The following is a 20,797-nucleotide window of genomic DNA, read 5'->3' as shown; positions in this document are numbered from 1 at the left end:
TAAAAGGCCTGCAAGGGCTCATTCCTGCATTCAGACCTCCCCTGGGGCTGATTAAGCTAATGTGGTGTTGCACGCGGAGCTCAGGAAAGAGAGCTGGGTGAGGTGGGGGCTGGAGGAAAGATCTATAGCTACTGGTATAGCACATTAAAAGAATTATTGCAAACAAGCGAAAAAACTGTAGCAGCAGCAAGAGACCCCCTCCTCCCTACACCCCAGTGAACTGAAGAACAGGCAAGCCGGTCTAGCCTCTAGGGTGCACGGCTGCCTTTCTTTTAAGCCCCTGAAAAATAGTAACAGGAGCCCAAAGCCATGTAACACTTGCATGGAGGAGATAACTGAAAAGCCATAAAGCAGCAAATGATATTTTGTGCTAGCTGTTGAGAGCGGGCCCGGAAGACTCCAACCAGCTCGAGACAGTAGGACTGCGGTCAGTTTTAAGGGCTTCTTGTTCCCATCAAGCTAACTGAGGCATTTCCCAGTTTTCCTTCCCACATTCATTCAGGCCACCCCTGAGGCCCTGTGGATTGGAACCTTAGTGCTCTGTGCAAATTTTTGACTGTCCTCTATGGCTATTGGCTCATTCATGAAATCCGAAGAAGTGTGAATTGCACACAAAAGCGCATACCAATAACAAACTTAGCTGGTCTCTAAGGTGCTACTGGAAGGATTTTTTTTTATCATGAAAGCAGGTCACCCATCCAGGCTGGGGAGAGGAAATGGAGATAAGAAATTTGTGTGAGGGGGGTGGAAAGAGATTTGGTTTGAATATGATGAGGGTTTGCTTTTCCAACCCAATCATTTAGTACATTTTATCTAAATGGCACAGACTCACATTTCCTGGTTTTCTGTATATATATTTTTCAAATAAATAAAATTTTTGCTTGTATTCACCATAGCCTGTCCCACTCTCACCCCTTTTCATGTCCTGGTTTATTCTTCAGGGGGATTCAAACCACCACCACCACCTTGTCAAGGCCCACAGAATGGTAGGGTTTGAAGGAATATTGATGGTCATCTAGCCCAACCCCCTGCAATGGTCTTTCGAAGGCCACTTAATGATTTTCCTGCCTGTTGTAGCAATTGCAACGTGCTAGATGCTGTATGATTTTTAATTGCTTTCTTTCTTTTCTTTTTTCTTTTTGCTTCTTTTATTTTCTTACATTGTATTTCATTGTGCTGTAATTTGCATTCCACAGAAGAAAAACATAAAAAGGCAATTGAAAATTGCTACAAATACTTAACTGCAGACAATCCTGTGGACCGCCTGAATGAAGCATGAAGGTCACTGGTGGTCCGTGGAGTACAGCTTGGGAACCCCTGCTCTAGACCCGTGTTCTTCAACTTTAGGTCCCCAGATATTGTTAAGACTACAAAACCCATCATCCTCAGCCACTTAGCCAATGGTCAGGGATGATGGGACTTGAAGTTCGAGAACATCCGCGGGACCCAAGGTTGAAGGACAGTGCTCTAGATGATGAGCTTGCTTTTCAACATTAGAATTCTGTGAAAGCAGGAAAAAAAACACACAACGCAATTGCAAAGTTTTTTACCTGTTTGTGCCTGGTAACAAAACAACACAGAGCGTGTGGTTCGGCAAGCACCGATGCAGCTGTTTGATTCTACGGTCTAATGTCTTCATGGCTTTCTTTAAATCTTCTTCCTGTGTAGAAATAACACAAAGGCTGTCCTTAAAGCAAAAACCCAAGAACCACAATGACACTGGAAAGGGCAACAGAAAGTTATTGCACGGTGGGCAAAAGAGCATTGGTAGTAGGGTCCCCAGTACTTTAAATTTGCAATTAAAAAAGAACCCATGACAAACTGATTATTTAAGTGTTTGTGGGCATTTAAGTTAGGGATGGCTTTTTTGTTTCTCTTTTTTGGCCCAAGGACCACAAATGATGTTGGTCATCTCTCTGAGGACTGCAAACAAAAGTGGGTGTTGCCAAAATTGGCACAGTCCCCCTGTGCCCCAACTCTTGCACCTTCACCCACACATATGGGCAGAACATTAAGAAGCTCCCTACAGGATCGGGCCAGCTAGTGCAGCACTCTGATCTCCCAGTGTCGAACCAGAAGCCCAAAGGAAGTTTGCAAGCGCAACTTGAGCACAACACCCTTCTCCACACTTGCAATTCACAGTCACCGGTATTCAACTGTACATTGCCTCCAACAGTGGACATTCATGCATACAAAAATCATACACACACACACATACAAAACTTTGATCTCAGCTGATTCAAGTTCACTCCCGATTCTTCCTTTGCAGTCATGTCTTGATTTCAAGTCCTGGCTAAAAAGGAAGACATTCTCCTTTAGATTCCTCTCCCAACTCTGCCTTTCCAAATATAATTGTGCACTGAATGAGGTGCTGAAATGAACAAGCAGCCCTGCAGGGCTGTCTGTTGGACAGCTGACCATCCTACGATGTCAGGTGATGGAAAGGAGGGTGTGGTTTGTAGGCTTGAGGCCTGATAGGCTTGTGGGCCACAAGTTCGTCACCGCTGCTTCCCATCAAGCCCTGCTCTGTCCTCTCCTCCTACCCCAGTTCAGGAAGATGTCAGTGGGTGGGGCTGGCATACCAACCGTGAGTTTGCCACCTCTAGTACACATTGTTCCAAGGTTATGAATAACGCATGAACGCAAAATAACAGGAAGCTGGTGCAGATGGTTCAGATTATATCCTCCAACACCAAATGAAGTTTCTAGACCAGTCCTCAAGACTGGCAGAGTCCGTTATCAATGCTGCAAGCTCAGGAAGGTACCAAAGAGGTAACCTTTTTCCCAAGCTCTGCGACACGTTGAGAGCAAGGCAAAAAGCTCACCAAAGCAAAGGGCCGCTCCTTTTCCAGGAAGTGAGCTTCAAGGGGTGGCTGTGGAGCAAGGAGCTTCCCGCCATTTTGATTCACGTGACGAAACCATTTGTGGAGACGTGCGGGCGTGAGAGCCCTCCTGCTCTGCATTTTGCTGCCTCTGGCTGTCTGTTCCCTTATGGCTTTGAGAGCATGGGAGGCGCTTTCTGGCGTGTGGAATTCTAAAACACACACAAAAAAAAATCAATTGTGCTATTTCCTCAGCCAGGACAAATAACAAAGATTAACTGGGGGAGATTCCCAGGATGGTGTTTGTTTGCTCAAAAGCCTGTCTCCCCTCATCCAAGAAACTGCAGGAATATACGGCATATAAATAATAAAATTATTTATTATTATTATTATTATTATTATTATTATTATTATTATTATGCCTAGAATCCAGTTCCTCAGGTGCCGTACTTACTGAGAAAGCAGTAATTCCTCTGTTTTCCGGTTCTGGGATCCCTTGGCAGGAAAACTGCATTTAGGTCTTTCAAATAACCCAGCTTCTCCCGCAAGCCTGCCTCGCTCTGGGCTTTCCCCAATCCTGCCAGATAAAGGACGCCTTCATTGTCTGCATCTCTTTCCAGCTCCTTCACCAGCACCTCAGAATCGAGTGTTTCCTCAGTGACGGGTCTCTGAAGCTGAAAGGCACCAGAGGAGAAACAGACCATCACCTGGCACCCTGCAGTCCAGAGGCCTTCTATCCTGTGTGAATGAGGGCATTACTTAAGGGGCTGGTGGGCTTCCAATGGGCATGAAATGCTTTAGAGGAATTTGGAAGATGCAGGTCAGAGCCAAGGGTGGGTTTCCCCCCCGACACACACCTTCTTTCGCAGCCTGATCACCTGGAGGCAATTTGTATGCGCCGCAGGCGAGTGGCTCCATGCAGGTCTACTGTGGAAATATTTTGCTTAACATCGTTTTTTGTCATTGAAATACACTGCAGATGCCTGATCTCCCTGGAGACCTAGAGATGTGACAATAGACTGCTCTGCCTCCTTTCTTTTAGCAAATGTTTTGTGCCACTGGGGAAGTGGTAATTCTGTATTGATTTGTTTTGGATGTTTGTATGTGATGCCAAGAAAAGGTTTGATGATGATGATGATGGGAGCCAATTTATATCCGAAGCAAAGTACTGGAGAGTTCGGAGACTTACGATGGGGGAAGACAAGATGCTTCCATGCTTGCCCACTGCTGCTCTCCGCCCAACACTGTCATGAATGCAGAGGCAAGATACGAGCTTACCTTGATTGAGGATCCTGCTACTTCTGCGCCATTGAGACTCTCCAGGGCAAGCTGGGCAGCCTCAAGCACTTCATACTGGATACAGAGGTGGGGCTTTAGAGAAAGAGAATATTGCAACAGATCAGCCCAGGTCATACATCAATAAACCATGGTTTTACCAACCTCAGAACAAGCCATGTGGCTGCCTACACCCTCACGCGCCTGGCTCATTAAACCATAGTTTCCTGTGAGTCCCAACTGTGGCTTAAGCCACATTTGCAAACCATGATATGAAGCCAGCAGCAACGGACAACTGTGTTTAGAAAACCTGTATCCCATTTTTCCACTACAAGAGCCCCCAACACAGGTGCATTTTCTTTTTTAAAAAATAAATAAATTATTAAACAGAAAATGCAAATGAGAAAAAGGGCAAACGTTGAGAATAAAAAATAATATGAATTCAGTACAGTGGTACCTTGGGTTAAATACGCTTCAGGTTACAGACTCCGCTAACCCAGAAATATTACCTCGGGTTAAGCACTTTGCTTCAGGATGAGGACAGAAATTGTGCTCTGGCGGCGCGGCGGCAGCAGCAGGAGGCCCCATTAGCTAAAGTGGTGCTTCAGGTTAAGAACAGTTTCAGGTTAAGTACGGACCTCCAGAACGAATTAAGTACTTAACCCGAGGTACCACTGTGCAAGGTTTTTGAAAATAAAATCATAAAAGTAAAAAAACAACAAGAGGTGTAACTAGAAGGAATACATGTGCTGCCTCCCTCATCCTAGCAGAATTCCTTTTGTTTATTTACCTCAAGTGTTTCTGTGATGGCCCTTATTGACAGAACATGGCCGTATTTCTTGAAGGTTCTCTTCAGAGACTTCAGGCAGAAGTCTTTGGCAAAGGGGCCTGCATAGAGTGTCAGCATGTTGGCCAGCCTGGTCCTCAACTGCGATAAGGGAAGGGTTTAAAAACAAAATTAGTTTTTCACTTCTGTTCCAGAACAAGGCTGGTTGCATTTTGGACCCCCGGGAACTTTTTTTTAAGTAACTTGCTCCCCACCTCAAAATATAAGGCTTTGGGAGAAGATTCTGGGCAGATAAAGGAAGCATTTCTTTCACACAGTTAAACTTTGAAACTTGCTCCCACAGGAGGCAGTGGTGGCCCCAAACATGGATAGTTTGAAAGAGGATTAGACAAAATCATGGAGGACAAGGCGATATGTTCTGTTGGTGTAATGTGAATAATGGGCTAAATTACACAGTGCTTGGGCTCGTGTTTTGAGGAGCACATTTTCCATGTCTGGATGCTCTTGAGATAAGGCTGCCAGGTGCACTGGGTTACCATAGCAACACCAGCCAGGTTGAGTGCCTGCCTTGCTGAGTCATTCACCCTCCTATTGGTTCAGGACTGCTCACTCAAGGCAGGATTTCACAGAACGGCCACCCAAAAATCCACTCATGGTTTTTAAATCCACTCCTCGTGCCTATGGGACTGCCTCTCCTGATATCCCCCACAAAGGACCTTAAGGTCCATAAATAGCAACATCCTAGTGGTCCCGGGCCCTAAGGAAGTTAGATTGGCTTCAGCCAGAGCCAGGGCCTTTTCAACGCTGGCTCCGGCCTGGTGGAACGCTCTGCCTCATGAGACCAGGGCCCTGCGGAATCTGATTTCTTGCCGCAGGGCCTGTAAGACAGAGTTGTTCCACCTGGCCTTTGGCTTGGAGCCAATTTGATTCCCTCCCTCTCTTTCTTTTTTCTTTTTCCTTTCTCCTCCTGTGATGAGGCTGCATTTTAATATTTTAATGTTTCTATATTTTAATGTTGTATTTTAAGTTGTATTCATTCAACTTGTTTTTATTATTGCTTGTTAGCCGCCCTGAGCCCGGCCTTGGCTGGGGAGGGCGGGTTATAAATAAAAATTATTATTATTATTATTATTATTATTATTATTATTATTATGCACCCCACAAAAAAGTTATTCTTCTCAGCAGCCTAATTTAGGGAGAGGATAATATTATGTTGTTGCCACTGTTAAAAACACACAATCAAATCAAAACTGGGACTCAGTAAGCACCACCAACCAACAGCAAATCATCCGGAGACCTTCCTGTCAATCAGATTTTGGTGAACCTTTTGGCCCTTCGGATGTCAATGAACTGCAACTCCCATCACCTCTGGCCTTGCTTGGTGGCATGGACGGGAGTTGTAGTTCAGCAACATTTGGAAGGCCAAAGGTTCCCCACACCCGCTGTGGGTCTTGCTTTGGCCACCCCTGCGGAAGGACATAGGGAAACGCTGTTTACCTTGGAAACTGTTTCTGCAACCTGGTTGGGTGTGGCATGCTGAGAATCCAAAGCAAACTGGATTACGCTGAAGGAGGACCCGGGAATCTCTTCCAGGGCTCTCTGGAGTACCTAAACAGAGAGAAAGTTGGGTAGGAGACATTTGGAGTCATGGGCTGCAGGGTCAATAAAAGTCAAAAGCTGGCTGCATGGAAAACGAATATCTGGGGCAGGGAAGCCTTTTCAGACTCAGGGCTGCTGTGTTCCTTTTTGGGAAACCTTCTGAGGGTCACATAACAGTGGTGGGTGGGGCCAGATGCAAACATGGGCGGGGCAATGGATGCAAATATTACCTTTGTACAGTAAGCTACGTAGCTTCTACACAGGCTCACACACCCTTCCTCTGGATGAGGAAGAGGCATTATCAGAGTTCCAAGGACACATTCCCAGCCAAGCAAAAACTCTCAAGGAGGGTGTGAAGCACAGCCATTGAGGGGTGTGGCCTGCAGAAAGGGGGTGTGGCCTGTGTGGAGAGTCCTGAAGGCCAGAGATAGAAGCCTGTCCGGAACTGACAGGAGCCCAAAACATCAGGAGGGCAGCAGGTTGCCAAAGGCTGTGTCAGCAAAATACACTTACAGTTAAAAAGAAAAAGGTAAAGAACCCCTGACAGTTAAGTCCAGTCGCGAACGACTCTGGGGTTGCAGAGCTCATCTCGCTTTACTGGCCAAGGAAGCCAATGTTTGTCCGCAACAAGTTTTTCCGGGTCATGTGGCCAGCATGACTAAGTCGCTTCTGGTGAAACCAGAGCAGCACACGGAAACGCTGTTTACCTTCCCGCCAGAGCAGTACCTATTTATCTACTTGCACTGGCGTGCTTTCAAACTGCTAGGTTGGCAGGAGCTGGTACCAAGCAACGAGAGCTCACCCTGTCGCAGGGATTCGAACCGCTGACCTTCCGATCAGCAAGCCCAAAGCTCAGTGGTTTAGACCACAGCGCCACCTGCATCCCAATAACACTTACAGTTATTTATTAGCTATTTTAAAAGTTTTCTTTATTTGTGCCATCCAAGTTACACCAGTGCCTTTTCCAATCACAGGCTTGAATTGAAGACCAGAAGGAGGCAAAATTCTTACTTAGCAATTGGGTAGAATGTTCTTTGCACACCCCTCTTCCTTATATATTTTTCTTTTAATGAGAGCAGAATATTCAGGGTGCGGATCAGATTCCTAAAAGGCTCTGTGCAATTGCTATACTAAGGAGCACAAAACCATACTAACCATGCATGCAACCCCCCACCTGAAAATCTGAAGTGGTAGAGTCCTTTTGACTGTCTCATTTATTCAGGCTATGGTCACCCAGGGAGCTTAAAGGCCAAATAAGGATTTGAACCCGGGTCTCCTGGGTCCTAGTCCTCCTCTTTTAAACATTCTGGTTCCAAGTGCTTGAATCAGTTCTCTATGCTTCTGTTGCGAAGGACCAAGGTGTGTGGGGTTTCCCAGCTTTGGAAAATGACTATTAAGCTGGGATAAAATGTCAAGGCCGGGAGGGATATTTATAACTCACTTGCTTATTAGGAGAGCCAGTCTGATTATGATTTTGACAGTTGTAGGAAGCTCCCTCATTCTGTTGTCCCAGAAGCAATGTTTTTTGACCAACAGAGTGCAAGATGTCTAGAAGGCTATAAGACAATGAAAACAAAGTCTATTTAAAACAAAAAAACAAACAAACAAACCCACTGTCATATTTTAAACTGACTACTCACTTTGATTAGATAATAATAATGATTAATATTTATACAGCTCTGTGGGACACTCAAAAGTCCTTAATGGAGAACCACCCTGTAAGTTGGCCAATATTATTATGCTTCATAATGCAAGGAGGAAATGTTTAATTAAAGGCAAGTGGGAACTGCAAGGAAACTTCTAACGAAAGGCACAGTCACCCTGGAAAACATCAATAGTGCTTTTTGAGTCCACACTGGACAGAGGGTGGCGGTGATGTAATAGCACTGCATCACAAAACAGTGAAAACAAATAAGGTCTGAAAAAACATGGGGCCAACACAGAAAAATCCAAATGCAGCAGGCCGATACCATCTGGATATCCTGTACAGAGTGAACGAAGGTTGGCAATTCCAGATTAAAATTGTGACAGTGGAGACAGCCAAGAGCACTAAAATGTTGAGTTTCCAGGTCCGGCTCCTTTTGCAAAATCAACAACTGGCGATTGCGACAAGACCACGGCTCATTAGATGAAGGCAAGTGGATTATCATGTGGACAATGTGTCCTGAAAGGTGCGGGTAGCTGAATTGCACAGTGTTCTTTCCAGAGACTCTGCCAGCACAATAATAACTTGTCTAAGTGGAGTGATGGTGCTACAGAAGGCTGAGATACGCACATAGCTCAGGCAAAGGCTGCCCCAAAAGGAGAATTAAAAACAGCACAAAGGTTATTTACCATTGGTTGGGTTTCCTCACCCCGTTCTTTTGCTGCGGCAAGGCACCGTTCCATGCCTCTCCCGTCTCCCTTTGCTCTAGCTGTCTTGCTTCCAGGTTCAGCTCTGCTACCTGGTGTGAAGCCAATATAATTTCACCAGACATTCCCCTTTCCAGAGTCTGCGTTCAGTCACAGTTGCAGGTTTCTGATCTGGGTGTTTTGCTAGGGGCGTGTGGAAGCGTTTGAACAGATTTCCCCTGCAAATTATGTGCCCATACAATATTAAGAATCAGGGCGAGGTCTTGGCACCCAGCAAGAAAAGGGGGCTTGCAACTAGATCACGTTTTCCCCATTCTGGAACCCTCTGAACATTTTGAACTCCCACCAGCCCCAGTCAGTGGGGCAAACGGTCAGAGATGATTGGGGGGGGGGGGCGGAAAATCAACAGAATGTGGAGGGCACCGTGTGAGAGGAGGTGGCGATAGAAACCAGAGTTTAGGCTGCTGCTGGCAGGCAAAATGGGAACCTTCTGGCAGAGCAGAAATTAAATACCTCCCCTCCTACTGAAACTAAGCCTCTGGACTCAATTACCAGCTGAAATTTGGCAGGCGTCATGGGGGGGGGTCATTATCTTTAGGTGCCTACAGAAGATGCGATGGTTTTAAGGTGGCTTTTCCTGAGGTGTGACTGGGTCATCTATGAAATATTAATTGTACATCTGTAGGATGCTTTTAGGTTTTGTTGGAATGGTTTAAATGATTTTTTAGAGCTTGCCAAAAGGATGTAATCTTATTTTTATCTCGAGGTACACCGCTTCGGTGGCCTCAGGTTGTGAAGTGGTTTATAAATTTGCAAAACGCAACAACAACATGTAGTATGACTAACAAGCCTAAGAACTCCGAACTGAACTGAGCACTTATCCTTCCCCCGTATACTTCACCCTCCCCTCCCTCTGTTGTCTCCTCAGGGGGTCACATTCGAGACTGTAAACTCCTTGGGGCAGGGATTTGTTGCCTTCTTACTCTGCAGAGCGACCTTCACACCAATGGCTCTGTGAGGGAATGATTCCCCGTCTCCAGGATTTAGCGACAGCTCTCCTTTGCACTCTCCAGATTAAACTCAAATTAACCACATCCTTTCTGGAGGCCTGTAAATCTTATCAGCAGAGCTCCCCATCTATAGCCCCTCTTGGGTCTTCAGAGAGGCTAAGGGGGCCCTCTTGGTAGTTCATTGTGGGGTGGATATCCCTTTAGAGGCCATTTTCTGTGGCAGCTCTAAGATGTGGCATTCCCTCCCCACAGAGGTCTGCCAGACACCTTGCAGAGCTTTCGTTCTCTGCTGAAGACATCCCTCTTTCACCTGGTCTTTGAGATTGGGCAGAGGCAGGCAGATTTAGGACCCAGCCTGATTTTTTCTCACTGCAGATCGTTTTAACTGATTTTAATATTTTCACAGTGCTGTAACTTGCTCTGGGACCTCGTGGTGACAAGCCTGACCTATCTGCATACTTGCAACATCTGTTTTTATTCCGTATGATCAGTCACACAAGGCAGCAGGTTCACAGCTATTATAAAATATGCTTCGTGGAAGTCGTGGCTCGGCTGCTCTGGCTCCAGGGAGAGTGAGGGAATGTAATTTGAGTGAAGTGTCCTATTTGCAGCATTTGCCATGTGTATTATTCTTATATTATTTGCATTTTTTTGGGGGGGATATATAACATTTGGTTATGGTTCAGAGGGAAGAATTCATCATCAAGAAAGCAGCTGCTCTAGCTAACATTTTCTATGGGTCAGTGATGCATTTGGAGGAATTGGTTACATTCCACAAAGGAGTTTGTCGTCAAAACTGTTCCCAAGGACTCTAGATTACTTGGGCTTGAAAAGGACTAATTTGTCAAAATGGGCTTGCAGCCACCCTAGAGTGACTCAGACTCAAACCCCACCTGATCAGAACCACAGAACTGTAGAGCCGCAAGGGACCCCAAGAGTCATCTAGCCCAACCCCGGCAATGCAAATTAACGAATTAAATCCCACAAACTTATTTCAAAGGCAAAACAAGCAAGCCCTTACTTTCCTCTCCCGCTTTGACGTATTGCATCCCAAACATTTAGGGTTGGTTCTTTCGTTGCTCCCTGGCATTTTCTCCCTCCCTACACACCCTTTCAACCTGTCAGCAGGCATACAATACTTTTGCAGGCAGATATTTTTCAAAAGGAAAGAAGGAAGGAAAAGAAGCGCAAAAGATGCAAACCCACATACCTTCCTGGGTCCTTGGCTGATGAAATACTGGGCCAGTTCAAGGGCACACTTGGCATCTTCGGTTGGATCATGGCCGCTTCCATCCGTGCGCTGGATTTGCTTCCTGCAAAGCAGAAAAGCAAGATGTGCAGAAGATTTAAGTGCGGTGATGCAGTGAGGGCCGTGGTAACAGCACACTCTGCCTTGCAGAATGGCTCCTTCATGTGGCCAAGAGCAAAGACAATCTCCTCGTGATTTCCGGGATCTGCTCTGTTTTCCAAACCTTGGGGTGGACGTTGGCACAATCTGACCCCTCACAGGTTGGAAAAGGGCCGTAGCTCAGTGATAGAGCATCTGTTCTGCATGCAGAATGTCTCGGGTTCAATCCCTGGCATATCTCTGGAGCAGGGCTGGTAGGGACCCCGTCTTGAAATCCTGGGGAGCTGCTGCCAGTCAGAGTAGACTGGTGACTGGGAGCGGCCGCCGAGACCATATAACACCGGTCCTGAAAGACCTACATGGGCTCCCAGTACGTTTCCGAGCGCAATTCAAAGTGTTGGTGCTGACCTTTAAAGCCCTAAACCAGGCTTCCTCAACCTCGGCCCTCCAGATGTTTTTGGCCTACAACTCCCATGATCCCTAGCCAGCAGGACCAGTGGTCAGGGATGATGGGAATTATAGTCTGAAAACATTTGGAGGGCTGAGGTTTATCAGATGAGCCTCACAGTCCCTTTCCAACTTTATGATTCTATAGCTTGGGGGAGATGGGTGACAGGGGAAATACTTTACCTTAAAACTGCTTCTGCTAAGAATTTGAGCTTGAACCGTTTGCCACCCTTCCTGGCAAAAAGAAGAGAAGTATCTATAATGTTCGGATGCACCATCTGGAAGAAGCGGAGAGGGGTGTTACAATGACTCAATACACGACTCAAAAAAGGGTGGTATTTTTAAGTCGCAAACGAGGCTAGGAAACTTGATCCTTTGCTACTGGCCCGGATTTGTAGCCTGCAAACTGGAAAAATACTAATAGCGAACAAGAAGGGCCTGTTGTATCAGGCCAGCAGCCCGTCCTGTTCTCACAGCAGCCAACCAGATGCCTGTGGGAATCTGCCTGCAAGCAGGACACAAAGCCAATGACTCAACATCTCCTTCCTCCATGGCTGGATCTAGACACGTCCAAGAAGTGATTCAGTTAAACACGTTGTAAACTTCACACAGGGAAGTCCCGTTGGCGAAAAACCGGACTCCACAGTGCCATCTGGTGTCAAAGTGTTATAATACATATAAAGCGCTTTATCTTTACAAATGTAGCTGAGTCCCACTCGATCCTTTAGTGTGGCGGCACTTCGGAACTCTCTGCCTGTTGAGATCAAGCAGGTGCTTTTCCTGTGCTTTTTTCCGACACCTGTTAAACACATTCTTGTTCAGAAAATCCTACTTAAGATGCTTAGAAAGTTAAGGTGATTCTAATCTGTTTTAGCATTTTAACTTTTATACTCTTTATAAAAGTGTGGTTGTGACTTTTTTCCTTGATTTTACTGCTTTATCTTTCTGCAAGCTTTTCTGAGGTTTTCTACAACCAATGGCTTCCAAGTTACAAGATTCTGAACAGTAAAGATCTGTTCGACAGTGGAACAGACTCCCTAGGAAGGTTATGGATTCTTCTCCCTTGAGAGATTTTTAAGCGGAGGTTGGATGGCCATCTGTCTTGGATGTTTTAGTTGAGATTCCTGCATCGCAGGGGGTTGGATTAGATGACCCTCGGGGTCCCTTCCAACTCTACGATTCTGTAAGTGGTGTATGAATTTTGTACAATAAACAAACAGCACCTTGCCCGCCTGCAACTCCTAGCACCTGGTATGCAGAGGCAAACTGGCTCCAACAATGGAGGTAGAACATAGCTGTTATGTTATGTACAACTAGAGCTGGGTAATATATCCTTGCAAGGATAATTACCCTTAATCATCCTTGTTTTTCCTTCTCCAGGTGTCTCCCACTGTCATGGGAGCTGCCTCCATTAAGGCAGACCAGAACCGGAAGCCAGGGGCAATATATATCTTTCAAAACCAGTTTCAAGTCCACATCATGATATTGGTTTCAGAATTTTTGACCTGGCAATACATTGTGAATCATGATTTGTGTTTGTGTGTACTATGCAAAAATCACAATGTGGGGTAAAATGCGTGAAGCCAGTCAATGCCTCTAACACAGCTCCATCCTTATTTCAGACGTCGTGACATATTGGTATATATCAAGATCACACATATCACCCAGCATTAATAACAATCCTTGATAATAGCCCCTAGATGGTGAGATGGACAGAGAGCCTAACTCGGTATAGCTCCCTGTGTTTCTAAGGTTAAACATGCAGATTCAATTTCCTTGCCCTTTACGCAAGAGGTCCGAGCACTGAGAGGAGTGAGACTTGTCGAAGGAAAGGAGACTCACAGACTCACTTCTAGAGCTTGAAGGTCAAAATTCAAAGAGTGGCCCACTAAAACCGCGTCGGAGGGCAGCAGCTTCTTCAACCGGACCTGGATGTCGGCGAGGGTTGTCGTGACGGGAAGGAGCAGCTCTTCCGTGATGCCAGAGTAACTTCAAAACACAAGAGGAGTAGTAGTCAGAGCCCCTGAAGGAATGCTGCATTTTCAAGCCAAGGCAAAGCTCTGGTGGGAATCCTTGGCACAGAATCTCGCCCCCGGCCTCTTCATTTAAAATCTGATTTGAAACATCCCGAATTTCCTTTTCCTGGCCAAATCCCACCTTCCCTGTGGAACAGCTCAGACCTGGCCTTTGCAGGGAGAAGGGGTGCCACAGGACGGCTTGGGTCAATTCTTACAGCCAGGGAGGGAAATGTAGGTTTGTCCAGAAAGGGTACGTCATTTCTGATTATCAGTCTGTGAGTGCCGATACTTATACAGTGGTGCCCCGCAAGACGAATGCCTCGCAAGACGGAAAACTCGCTAGACGAAAGAGTTTTCCGTTTTGGAGGTGCTTCGCAAAACGAATCTCCTATGGGCTTGCTTTGCAAGACGAAAATGTCTTGCGAGTTCCTGCGGGTTTTTCCCCCTCCCCCCTTTTTCTAAGCCGCTAAGCCACTTATCAGCTGATCCGATAAGCCGCTAAAAGCCGCTAAAAGCCGCTAAAAGCCGCTAATAGCGCTAATCCGCTAATCCGTCAATGGGCTTGCTTCGCAAGACGAAAAAACCGCTAGACGAAGAGAATCACAGAACGGATTCTTTTCGTCTTGCGAGGCACCACTGTACTGCCAAATCTGCATTACCCAGGCAGCAGAGGGGGATCTCAGCTGGTCCCTGAATGAGCGCAGTGTGGCTGGGAAGGTTTGCAGAAATATAACAATTCTTGAAAGCAAACCCTAAGGGCAGGGGGAGGATCGTCCAAACAGCCCATCAAGTCTGAAAAACGCTCAGTGGCCACAGAAGGGGGAGCAGGGTAACAGAAAAAAGGGATTTTTGGGGGGAATGGCTTAGATTTTCCCAGCCTTGGGTCCCCAGGTGTTGTTGGAGTACAATTCCCCTCATCTCTGACCAGCTGGTGGGAGCTGTTGTCTGGCAACATCTGGGAAAAGGTTAGCTGAGAGTATCCTGAACAGAAGCAATTCTAAGTCCCACGTGCCAATTCTCAATTTATGGGATACACACACACACACACTCCCCTGCAGTACCTAGGCTTGGGGTTTTTCTGCCCCTTCTCCCCCACAGAATAAATGGGTGACAAGGATACCTCGTGAGATAATTTCTTATTGGTAACTTGGGCTTGACCAGCTCATTCATAATGCACCGACCATGGGCATCCACCACCGAGATTCGCGTGAGTTCGGATCCCTTATCGGTGAGGCACTGGGGAAAACATTGAGAAGCAAAGAACATCAAGAAAGGTCTTGACAGAAATAGTACCTTGGGTTAATAACTTTGCTTCAGGATGAGAACAGAAATTGCGTGGCGACGGCGCAGCGGCAGCGGTAGGCCCCATTAGCTAAAGTGGTACCTCAGGTTAAGAACAGTTTCAGATTAAGAACGGACCTCCAGAACGAATTAAGTTCTTAACCCAAGGTACCACTGTACTCAGAGTTCCTGAGGAGGTTTTTAGGAGAGGCTTGGCAAACAGGAAAATATGAATCATGTAATCTCCTCCAACCCGTTACTACTTCTTACCAATCAGAGTTAGATTCCCTGATTAATTTTGGGTAATAAGCTTAGGAAGCTTCCTAATACCAAGACAAGACTAGGGTTGGGGAACCCTTTTTAACTCAAGAATTAAATCTTCTTGTAAGAAAGAGGAGACTGAGAGGAGCTATGAGAGCCATCTTCAAATATCTCAAGGGCTGCCACGTGGAAGTCGTGGCAAGCTTACTTTCTCCTGCTCCGGATGGTAGGACTTAAAACCAATGGATTCAATTTACGAAAAGGAGATTCTGACTAAGCATCAGGAAAAGTTTTCTGACAGTAAGAGCTGTTTGACAATGGAACGGACTCCCTCAGGAGGTGGTGGACTTTCCTTGGAGGTTCCAAGCAGAGGTTGGGTGGCCATATGTCAGGGATGCTGTAGTTCAGATTCCTGTATTACAGGGGGTTGGACTAGACAACCGTCAGGGTCCCTTCCAATTCTATGATTCTATGAAATGAGGGCTCTTTTTTAATCCACCCATGCCCTTAAGCAGTGTAATGTTTCACGCTGAAGGTCTCCCACAGTTTAAGCCTCAGCTACGGCAAGGAAACATAACAAAAGCACAAAACCCATTTCTTTTGTTTGTTGGGGAGTGTCACGCCAACGTACCATTTCACAGTCCAGCCCAAAGAGGGGGCTGCTGTCTGTCGCTGGGCCATCACAATTGGTGCGGACAAAATGGCTGCAGTTGCTGAGGCCTAGAGAAGGAAGCGGAGGTATTTCAGCTCCAAAAGACATGGCAAGAGCCAGTGTGGTTGGCACTTCCATTTCAAGAGAACGGTGCGCAAGTTCTGTGACGTACGATGGAACGCCAAGGAAAATGAAACTTAGCTCAGTCTGAAAGAATATATCTGAGTACTCTCAAAATCATTTGCCCACACATATGCCCAGAAAAGGTAGATTTGGCTGAAAGGGAGCACAAGCATATAATAATAAAATAATAATAATAATAACAATAATAACAATAATAACAATAATAACAACAACAACAACAACAACAATAATAATAATAATAATAATAATAATAATAATAATAATAATAATAATAATAATAATAATTATTATTATTATTATTATTATTATTATTATTATTATTATTATTACCCCGCCCATCTGGTTGGGTTTCCCCAGCCACTCTGGGCGGCTTCCAAGTGAATATTAAAAACAGTACAGCATCAGACATTAAAAACTTCCCTAAAGAGGGCTGCCTTCAGTTGTCTTTTAAAAGTAAAATAGTTGTTTATTGCTTTGACATCTGCTGGGAGGGCGTTCCACAGGGCAGGCGCCACTACCGAGAAGGCCGTCTGCCTGGTTCCCTGTAACCTTACTTCTCGCAATGAGGGAACCACCAGAAGGCCCTCAGCGCTGGACCTCAGTGTCTGGGCTGAACGATGGGGGTGGAGACACTCCTTCAGGTATACAGGACCAAGGCCATTTAGGGCTTTGAAGGTCAGCACCAACACTTTGAATTGTGCTCGGAAACGTACTGGGAGCCAATGCAGATCTCTCAGAACCGGTGTTATGTGGTCCCGGCGGCCACTCCCAGTCACCAGTCTAGTTGCCGCATTCTGGATTAATTGCAGTTTCCGGGTCACCTTCAAAGGTAGCCCCACGTAGAGTGCATTGCAGTAGTCCAAGCGGGAGATGACTAGAGCATGCACCACTCTGGCAAGACAGTCCGCGGGCAGGTAGGGTCTTAGCCTGCGTACCAGGTGGAGCTGGTAGACAGCTGCCCTGGACACAGAATTAACCTGTGCCTCCATGGACAGCTGTGGGTCCAAAATATCTGCAATGATTGTTGCAACGAATCCCTAATTATGATTACTTAATAATTATAATATTATTGTATGATCGTAGAAAGGGACGTGGCTTTGAGAAGGTGTGATTGCCACGAAGGGACTCAGCACTTCTGAATTTGCCACCACACGACTGACTAGAACGGTAAATGATGAGGTGGCAGACGACAAAAGCAGACTTTTTAACAATAGCATGGGTTCTAAACAGCAGCTAGCATATAAACAACGGTTTGTCACGGGGTCTGACCTGAACCACCTTCTCAAGCTACCCTGCCTAATTTTATTCCATTGGTGATGCTGAATAGTTAAGAGAATTTGTACACATCAGTACATGTGCTCCACCACCGAACCACGGCACCCCCCACTTTTCAAATAATCTGCAAATTAACTGTAATCACAAATGTGTGTTTCCGTTTTCCCCAATAACAGGAGCTTACCTTCCAAGGGGTAATCATTGAGACGCATCTCCTCCACAGTAAGGACGTACCTGGAGAGCCCATGGGCCTCTTCTCCATATTTCTGAATTATGGGATCTTTCTGCGTCACTGAAACAAACACAGAACAAAGGGAGGGGTCAGCAGGGTTGTGGGAGCCAGACAGTTTGCAGAATATAAACCTCCGGGGGGGGGGGTGTGGAATTGCAAGACAACTCAATTAGGACCAGGTGTCTTCATTGGACACAGAATGCTGACTGACAGGCGCTTGTGTGTGTAAAACTGGGGGAATGGAATGGAGTCCCCTGAAAAGAGCATGGCTGGCTGAAATTCCGAACAGGAGCACTCCATACTGCCAGGTTTTGTTTCGGGTTCTACAGCACTTGCATTTCCATACGTTGCATTAATACTCCCTGTCCTCAACACTGCACAAATGTCAAGTCACACACATTTCATCCAAGCGGGTCTGCTGAGAATTGCGGCCTTAATTAAAATTCTAATTTAAAGTTGTTGGTTTTTTAAAAAAAATCCAAAATAAATTAAAGGCAGCTTTTGTGTGGACTGCAAAAAAAAAAAGGCAACTTATCTTTTTCTTAACAGAGGACAAAAACAGGAAAGTCTTCAAGATCTAGTAGAAGCAAGTCTCATGCAGGTGGAGAGGCAGTGACAGAAGACATCACCTGTTGAATTCCTGCCTTTTAGGCACCTTGCATGAACCCTGACAGTGTAGAGAGGAGCTGGCAACCACAGATGGAAACCCTTGGTTTCTGGCTCCTCTGTTTGGTGGGTCGCTACTTCTCCTTCCTGTGGCCTACAACTGCACACTCTGAAACAGCTCTGGGGTAGCTCTGTCGTTAAGAGCACGAGACTCTTAATCTCAGGGTCAAGGGTTCAGTCCCCACATTGGAGAAAATATTCCTCAATTGCAGAGGGTTGGGCTAGATGACCCCCATGGTCCCTTCCAACTCTACGATTCGATTGCAGGGGATCCTGAGCTGTATGGTGAGAATCTGTGTCAGGCTCACAGGCATCAGTTGGTGCTAGTTTCTGTCAGGCAGGAAACCTGTGTTGCTCTTTTGGGCCCTAAGCCATTTAAGGCTTTTTATATGCAAGTGCCAACAGCTTGAATTTGGCCCAGAGGCTCACTAACAGCCAGTGCTGTGCTTTCAGGACTGAACTATTTGGGCAGAGCTGTACCATGTGTTTGACGGACGCCAGGTCAGATTCACAGGAGAGCCACACATGCCAATCTGGAATAGCAAGGGATTTTAAACCAACCGGGGTTCAAGTACAGTGGTATCTCAGGTTAAGTACTTAATTCGTTCCGGAGGTCCGTACTTAACCTGAAACTGTTCTTAACCTGAAGCACCACTTTAGCTAATGGGGCCTCCTGCTGCCGCTGCGTGACTGCCACGCGATTTCTGTTCTCATCCTGAAGCAAAGTTCTTAACCTGAGGTACTATTTCTGGGTTAGCGGAGTCTGTAACCTGAAGCGTCTGTAACCTGAGGTACCACTTTATTGGCCACTGTATAAGCCAAGCTATATTTGCGGCCATCTTGCAGGGATTAAATGGAACAAAATTTACAGTAAATCAGTATAATGCAGTTCATACACAGTATAATACGCCTTGTAAAGTAAGGTACAGTAGTACCTCGGGTTAAGTACTTAATTCGTTCCGGAGGTCCGTTCTTAACCTGAAACAGTTCTTAACCTGAAGCACCACTTTAGCTAATGGGGCCTCCTGCTGCTGGCGTGCTGCCGGAGCACGATTTCTGTTCTCATCCTGAAGCAAAGTTCTTAACCTGAGGTACTATTTCTGGGTTAGCGGAGTCTGTAACCTGAAGCGTATGTAAGCTGAGGTACCACTGTACACACAAATACTAAATACCTTGCCTGCTGATCTGTGGAGCGTCATTTATTCCCGAGCCGCACAGTTCTTTCATAAAGTCATCAGAGGCAGGGGGCAGAGAGAAGCGCTGTTGAAAAACACAGAGAACATGGCAAACCAAAGAACTGAAAATGCAGAGAAACATGTGCGCCACAGCGAGATTTGTCTTGTATCCAGGAATGGAGAACCTGTAACTCCCTACAACTCCAATCATCACCATTTGCTTGTTTATTTAACGCCTTCCGAAACACACCCCAAGGAAATGCAACAAAGAGCAACAAAGACAGCTTTATTTATTTATTACATTTAGAAGCCGCCTTCTGCTTCAAGAAGCCCAAGGTGGTGGCATTATCCTCACAACAACCCTGTTAGGTAGGAGAGGCTGAGAGAAGCAGGGACTGCCTCCCCCCTGGTCACCCAGTGAGCTCCATGGCTGAGTGGGGATTCGAATCCTGGCCTCCCAGGCTGCAGTCCAGTACTCAAACCATTACACCACACTTTAAAAAGAGTCAAAAACGACATGGAAAATAACAGCAGATAACTTTGAAAACAAACGAAGCAGACACATATGGCAGCTGGAAAAGCCGGGAAGCTTAAACAAAACCAAAAAGAAAAACTTGGGTGGGGTTTTGTTTTGTTCTTTTGGCACCCCAGTAATTAAAAATACATTTCACTGACTCCTAGTGTTGGATCGGGTCCAGAAACCCTGCATACAAATAAATTTAACATGAATGAATAGCAGCTACGTAAGTTCTCGAATCTTCGGACAGAGAAGGTGCCAAAATACACAACTGAACAAAAGGTCAGGCCAAGTAATTAAGGGGCTGCTATGGAAGCCGTGTGCCAATCCCACAAAAACAAACATTTTTCTTTTCTGCTTGATGTCTTAGGGCAGGGGTCAGCAAACTTTTTCAGCAGTGGGCCGGTCCACTGTTCCTTAGACCTTGTGGGGGGCCAGAATATATTTTGGGAGGAAATGAAGCAAGAGTACCATGAGCCCCGGTGGCTGCTTACCTGTGTTTTGCAAGCAGCAGGGGCTGGTGGCAGGACAATGAGCGGTGTGTGAAAGGGCTCCGGAGAGGAGCTGCTTAAAATGGCGGCCGCTCAAGAGCTGCTACTGCTGGCACCAACGAAGCCCAGTCCCCTTCCTCCTCTAGGCAGGGCAGGGAGAAGCCAGAAGGAGGGAGGAGGTGCCGCTGCCGCCGTGTGAGGGAGAGGGAAAGAAGCCATGTGCTGGTGATCCACGAGGTGATTCCTGGACCATCCGTGGGCCAGATCCAGAAGGCAATTGGGCCTGATCTGGCCCGCGAGCCTTAGTTTGCCTTCCCATCTCTTAGTGGGTCCCACAGACTAAGGAAAGCGGTGTGGTAGATTTACCCTCCACTCGGATTTCAAGACAGTGGCCCAAGTCCAAAACTTCTGAGGTTGATAGTTCTGGAAATAACAGAGCCTAGCT

At 46.2% G+C, this 20,797-nt stretch overlaps 1 protein-coding gene across 1 annotated transcript in view; it reads right to left on the bottom strand.

Annotated features, from left to right (window-relative positions):
• The window catches only part of REXO5 (RNA exonuclease 5), a 31,314-nt gene that overhangs the window by 1,827 nt on the left and 8,690 nt on the right, over positions 1-20,797 (bottom strand). Inside the window, exons 5-19 of the mRNA XM_081169469.1 lie at positions 19,342-19,429; positions 17,456-17,563; positions 15,832-15,920; positions 14,779-14,894; positions 13,491-13,629; positions 11,824-11,918; positions 11,056-11,158; positions 8,818-8,927; positions 7,925-8,039; positions 6,382-6,492; positions 4,888-5,025; positions 4,101-4,193; positions 3,277-3,496; positions 2,826-3,034; positions 1,551-1,660 (exon numbers count right to left, since the gene is read on the bottom strand). Of these exons, the coding sequence (XP_081025595.1) occupies positions 1,551-1,660; positions 2,826-3,034; positions 3,277-3,496; positions 4,101-4,193; positions 4,888-5,025; positions 6,382-6,492; positions 7,925-8,039; positions 8,818-8,927; positions 11,056-11,158; positions 11,824-11,918; positions 13,491-13,629; positions 14,779-14,894; positions 15,832-15,920; positions 17,456-17,563; positions 19,342-19,429 (1,844 nt within the window). The remainder of the gene's footprint in view (positions 1-1,550; positions 1,661-2,825; positions 3,035-3,276; positions 3,497-4,100; positions 4,194-4,887; positions 5,026-6,381; positions 6,493-7,924; positions 8,040-8,817; positions 8,928-11,055; positions 11,159-11,823; positions 11,919-13,490; positions 13,630-14,778; positions 14,895-15,831; positions 15,921-17,455; positions 17,564-19,341; positions 19,430-20,797) is intronic.

The sequence above is a fragment of the Podarcis bocagei genome (genome assembly GCF_964188305.1).
Source record: "Podarcis bocagei genome assembly, chromosome: 14".
Classification (NCBI taxonomy): Eukaryota; Metazoa; Chordata; class Lepidosauria; order Squamata; family Lacertidae; genus Podarcis; species Podarcis bocagei.
Note: the sequence above shows the minus strand (reverse complement) of the source record. Positions and strands in the feature narration are given on the sequence as shown.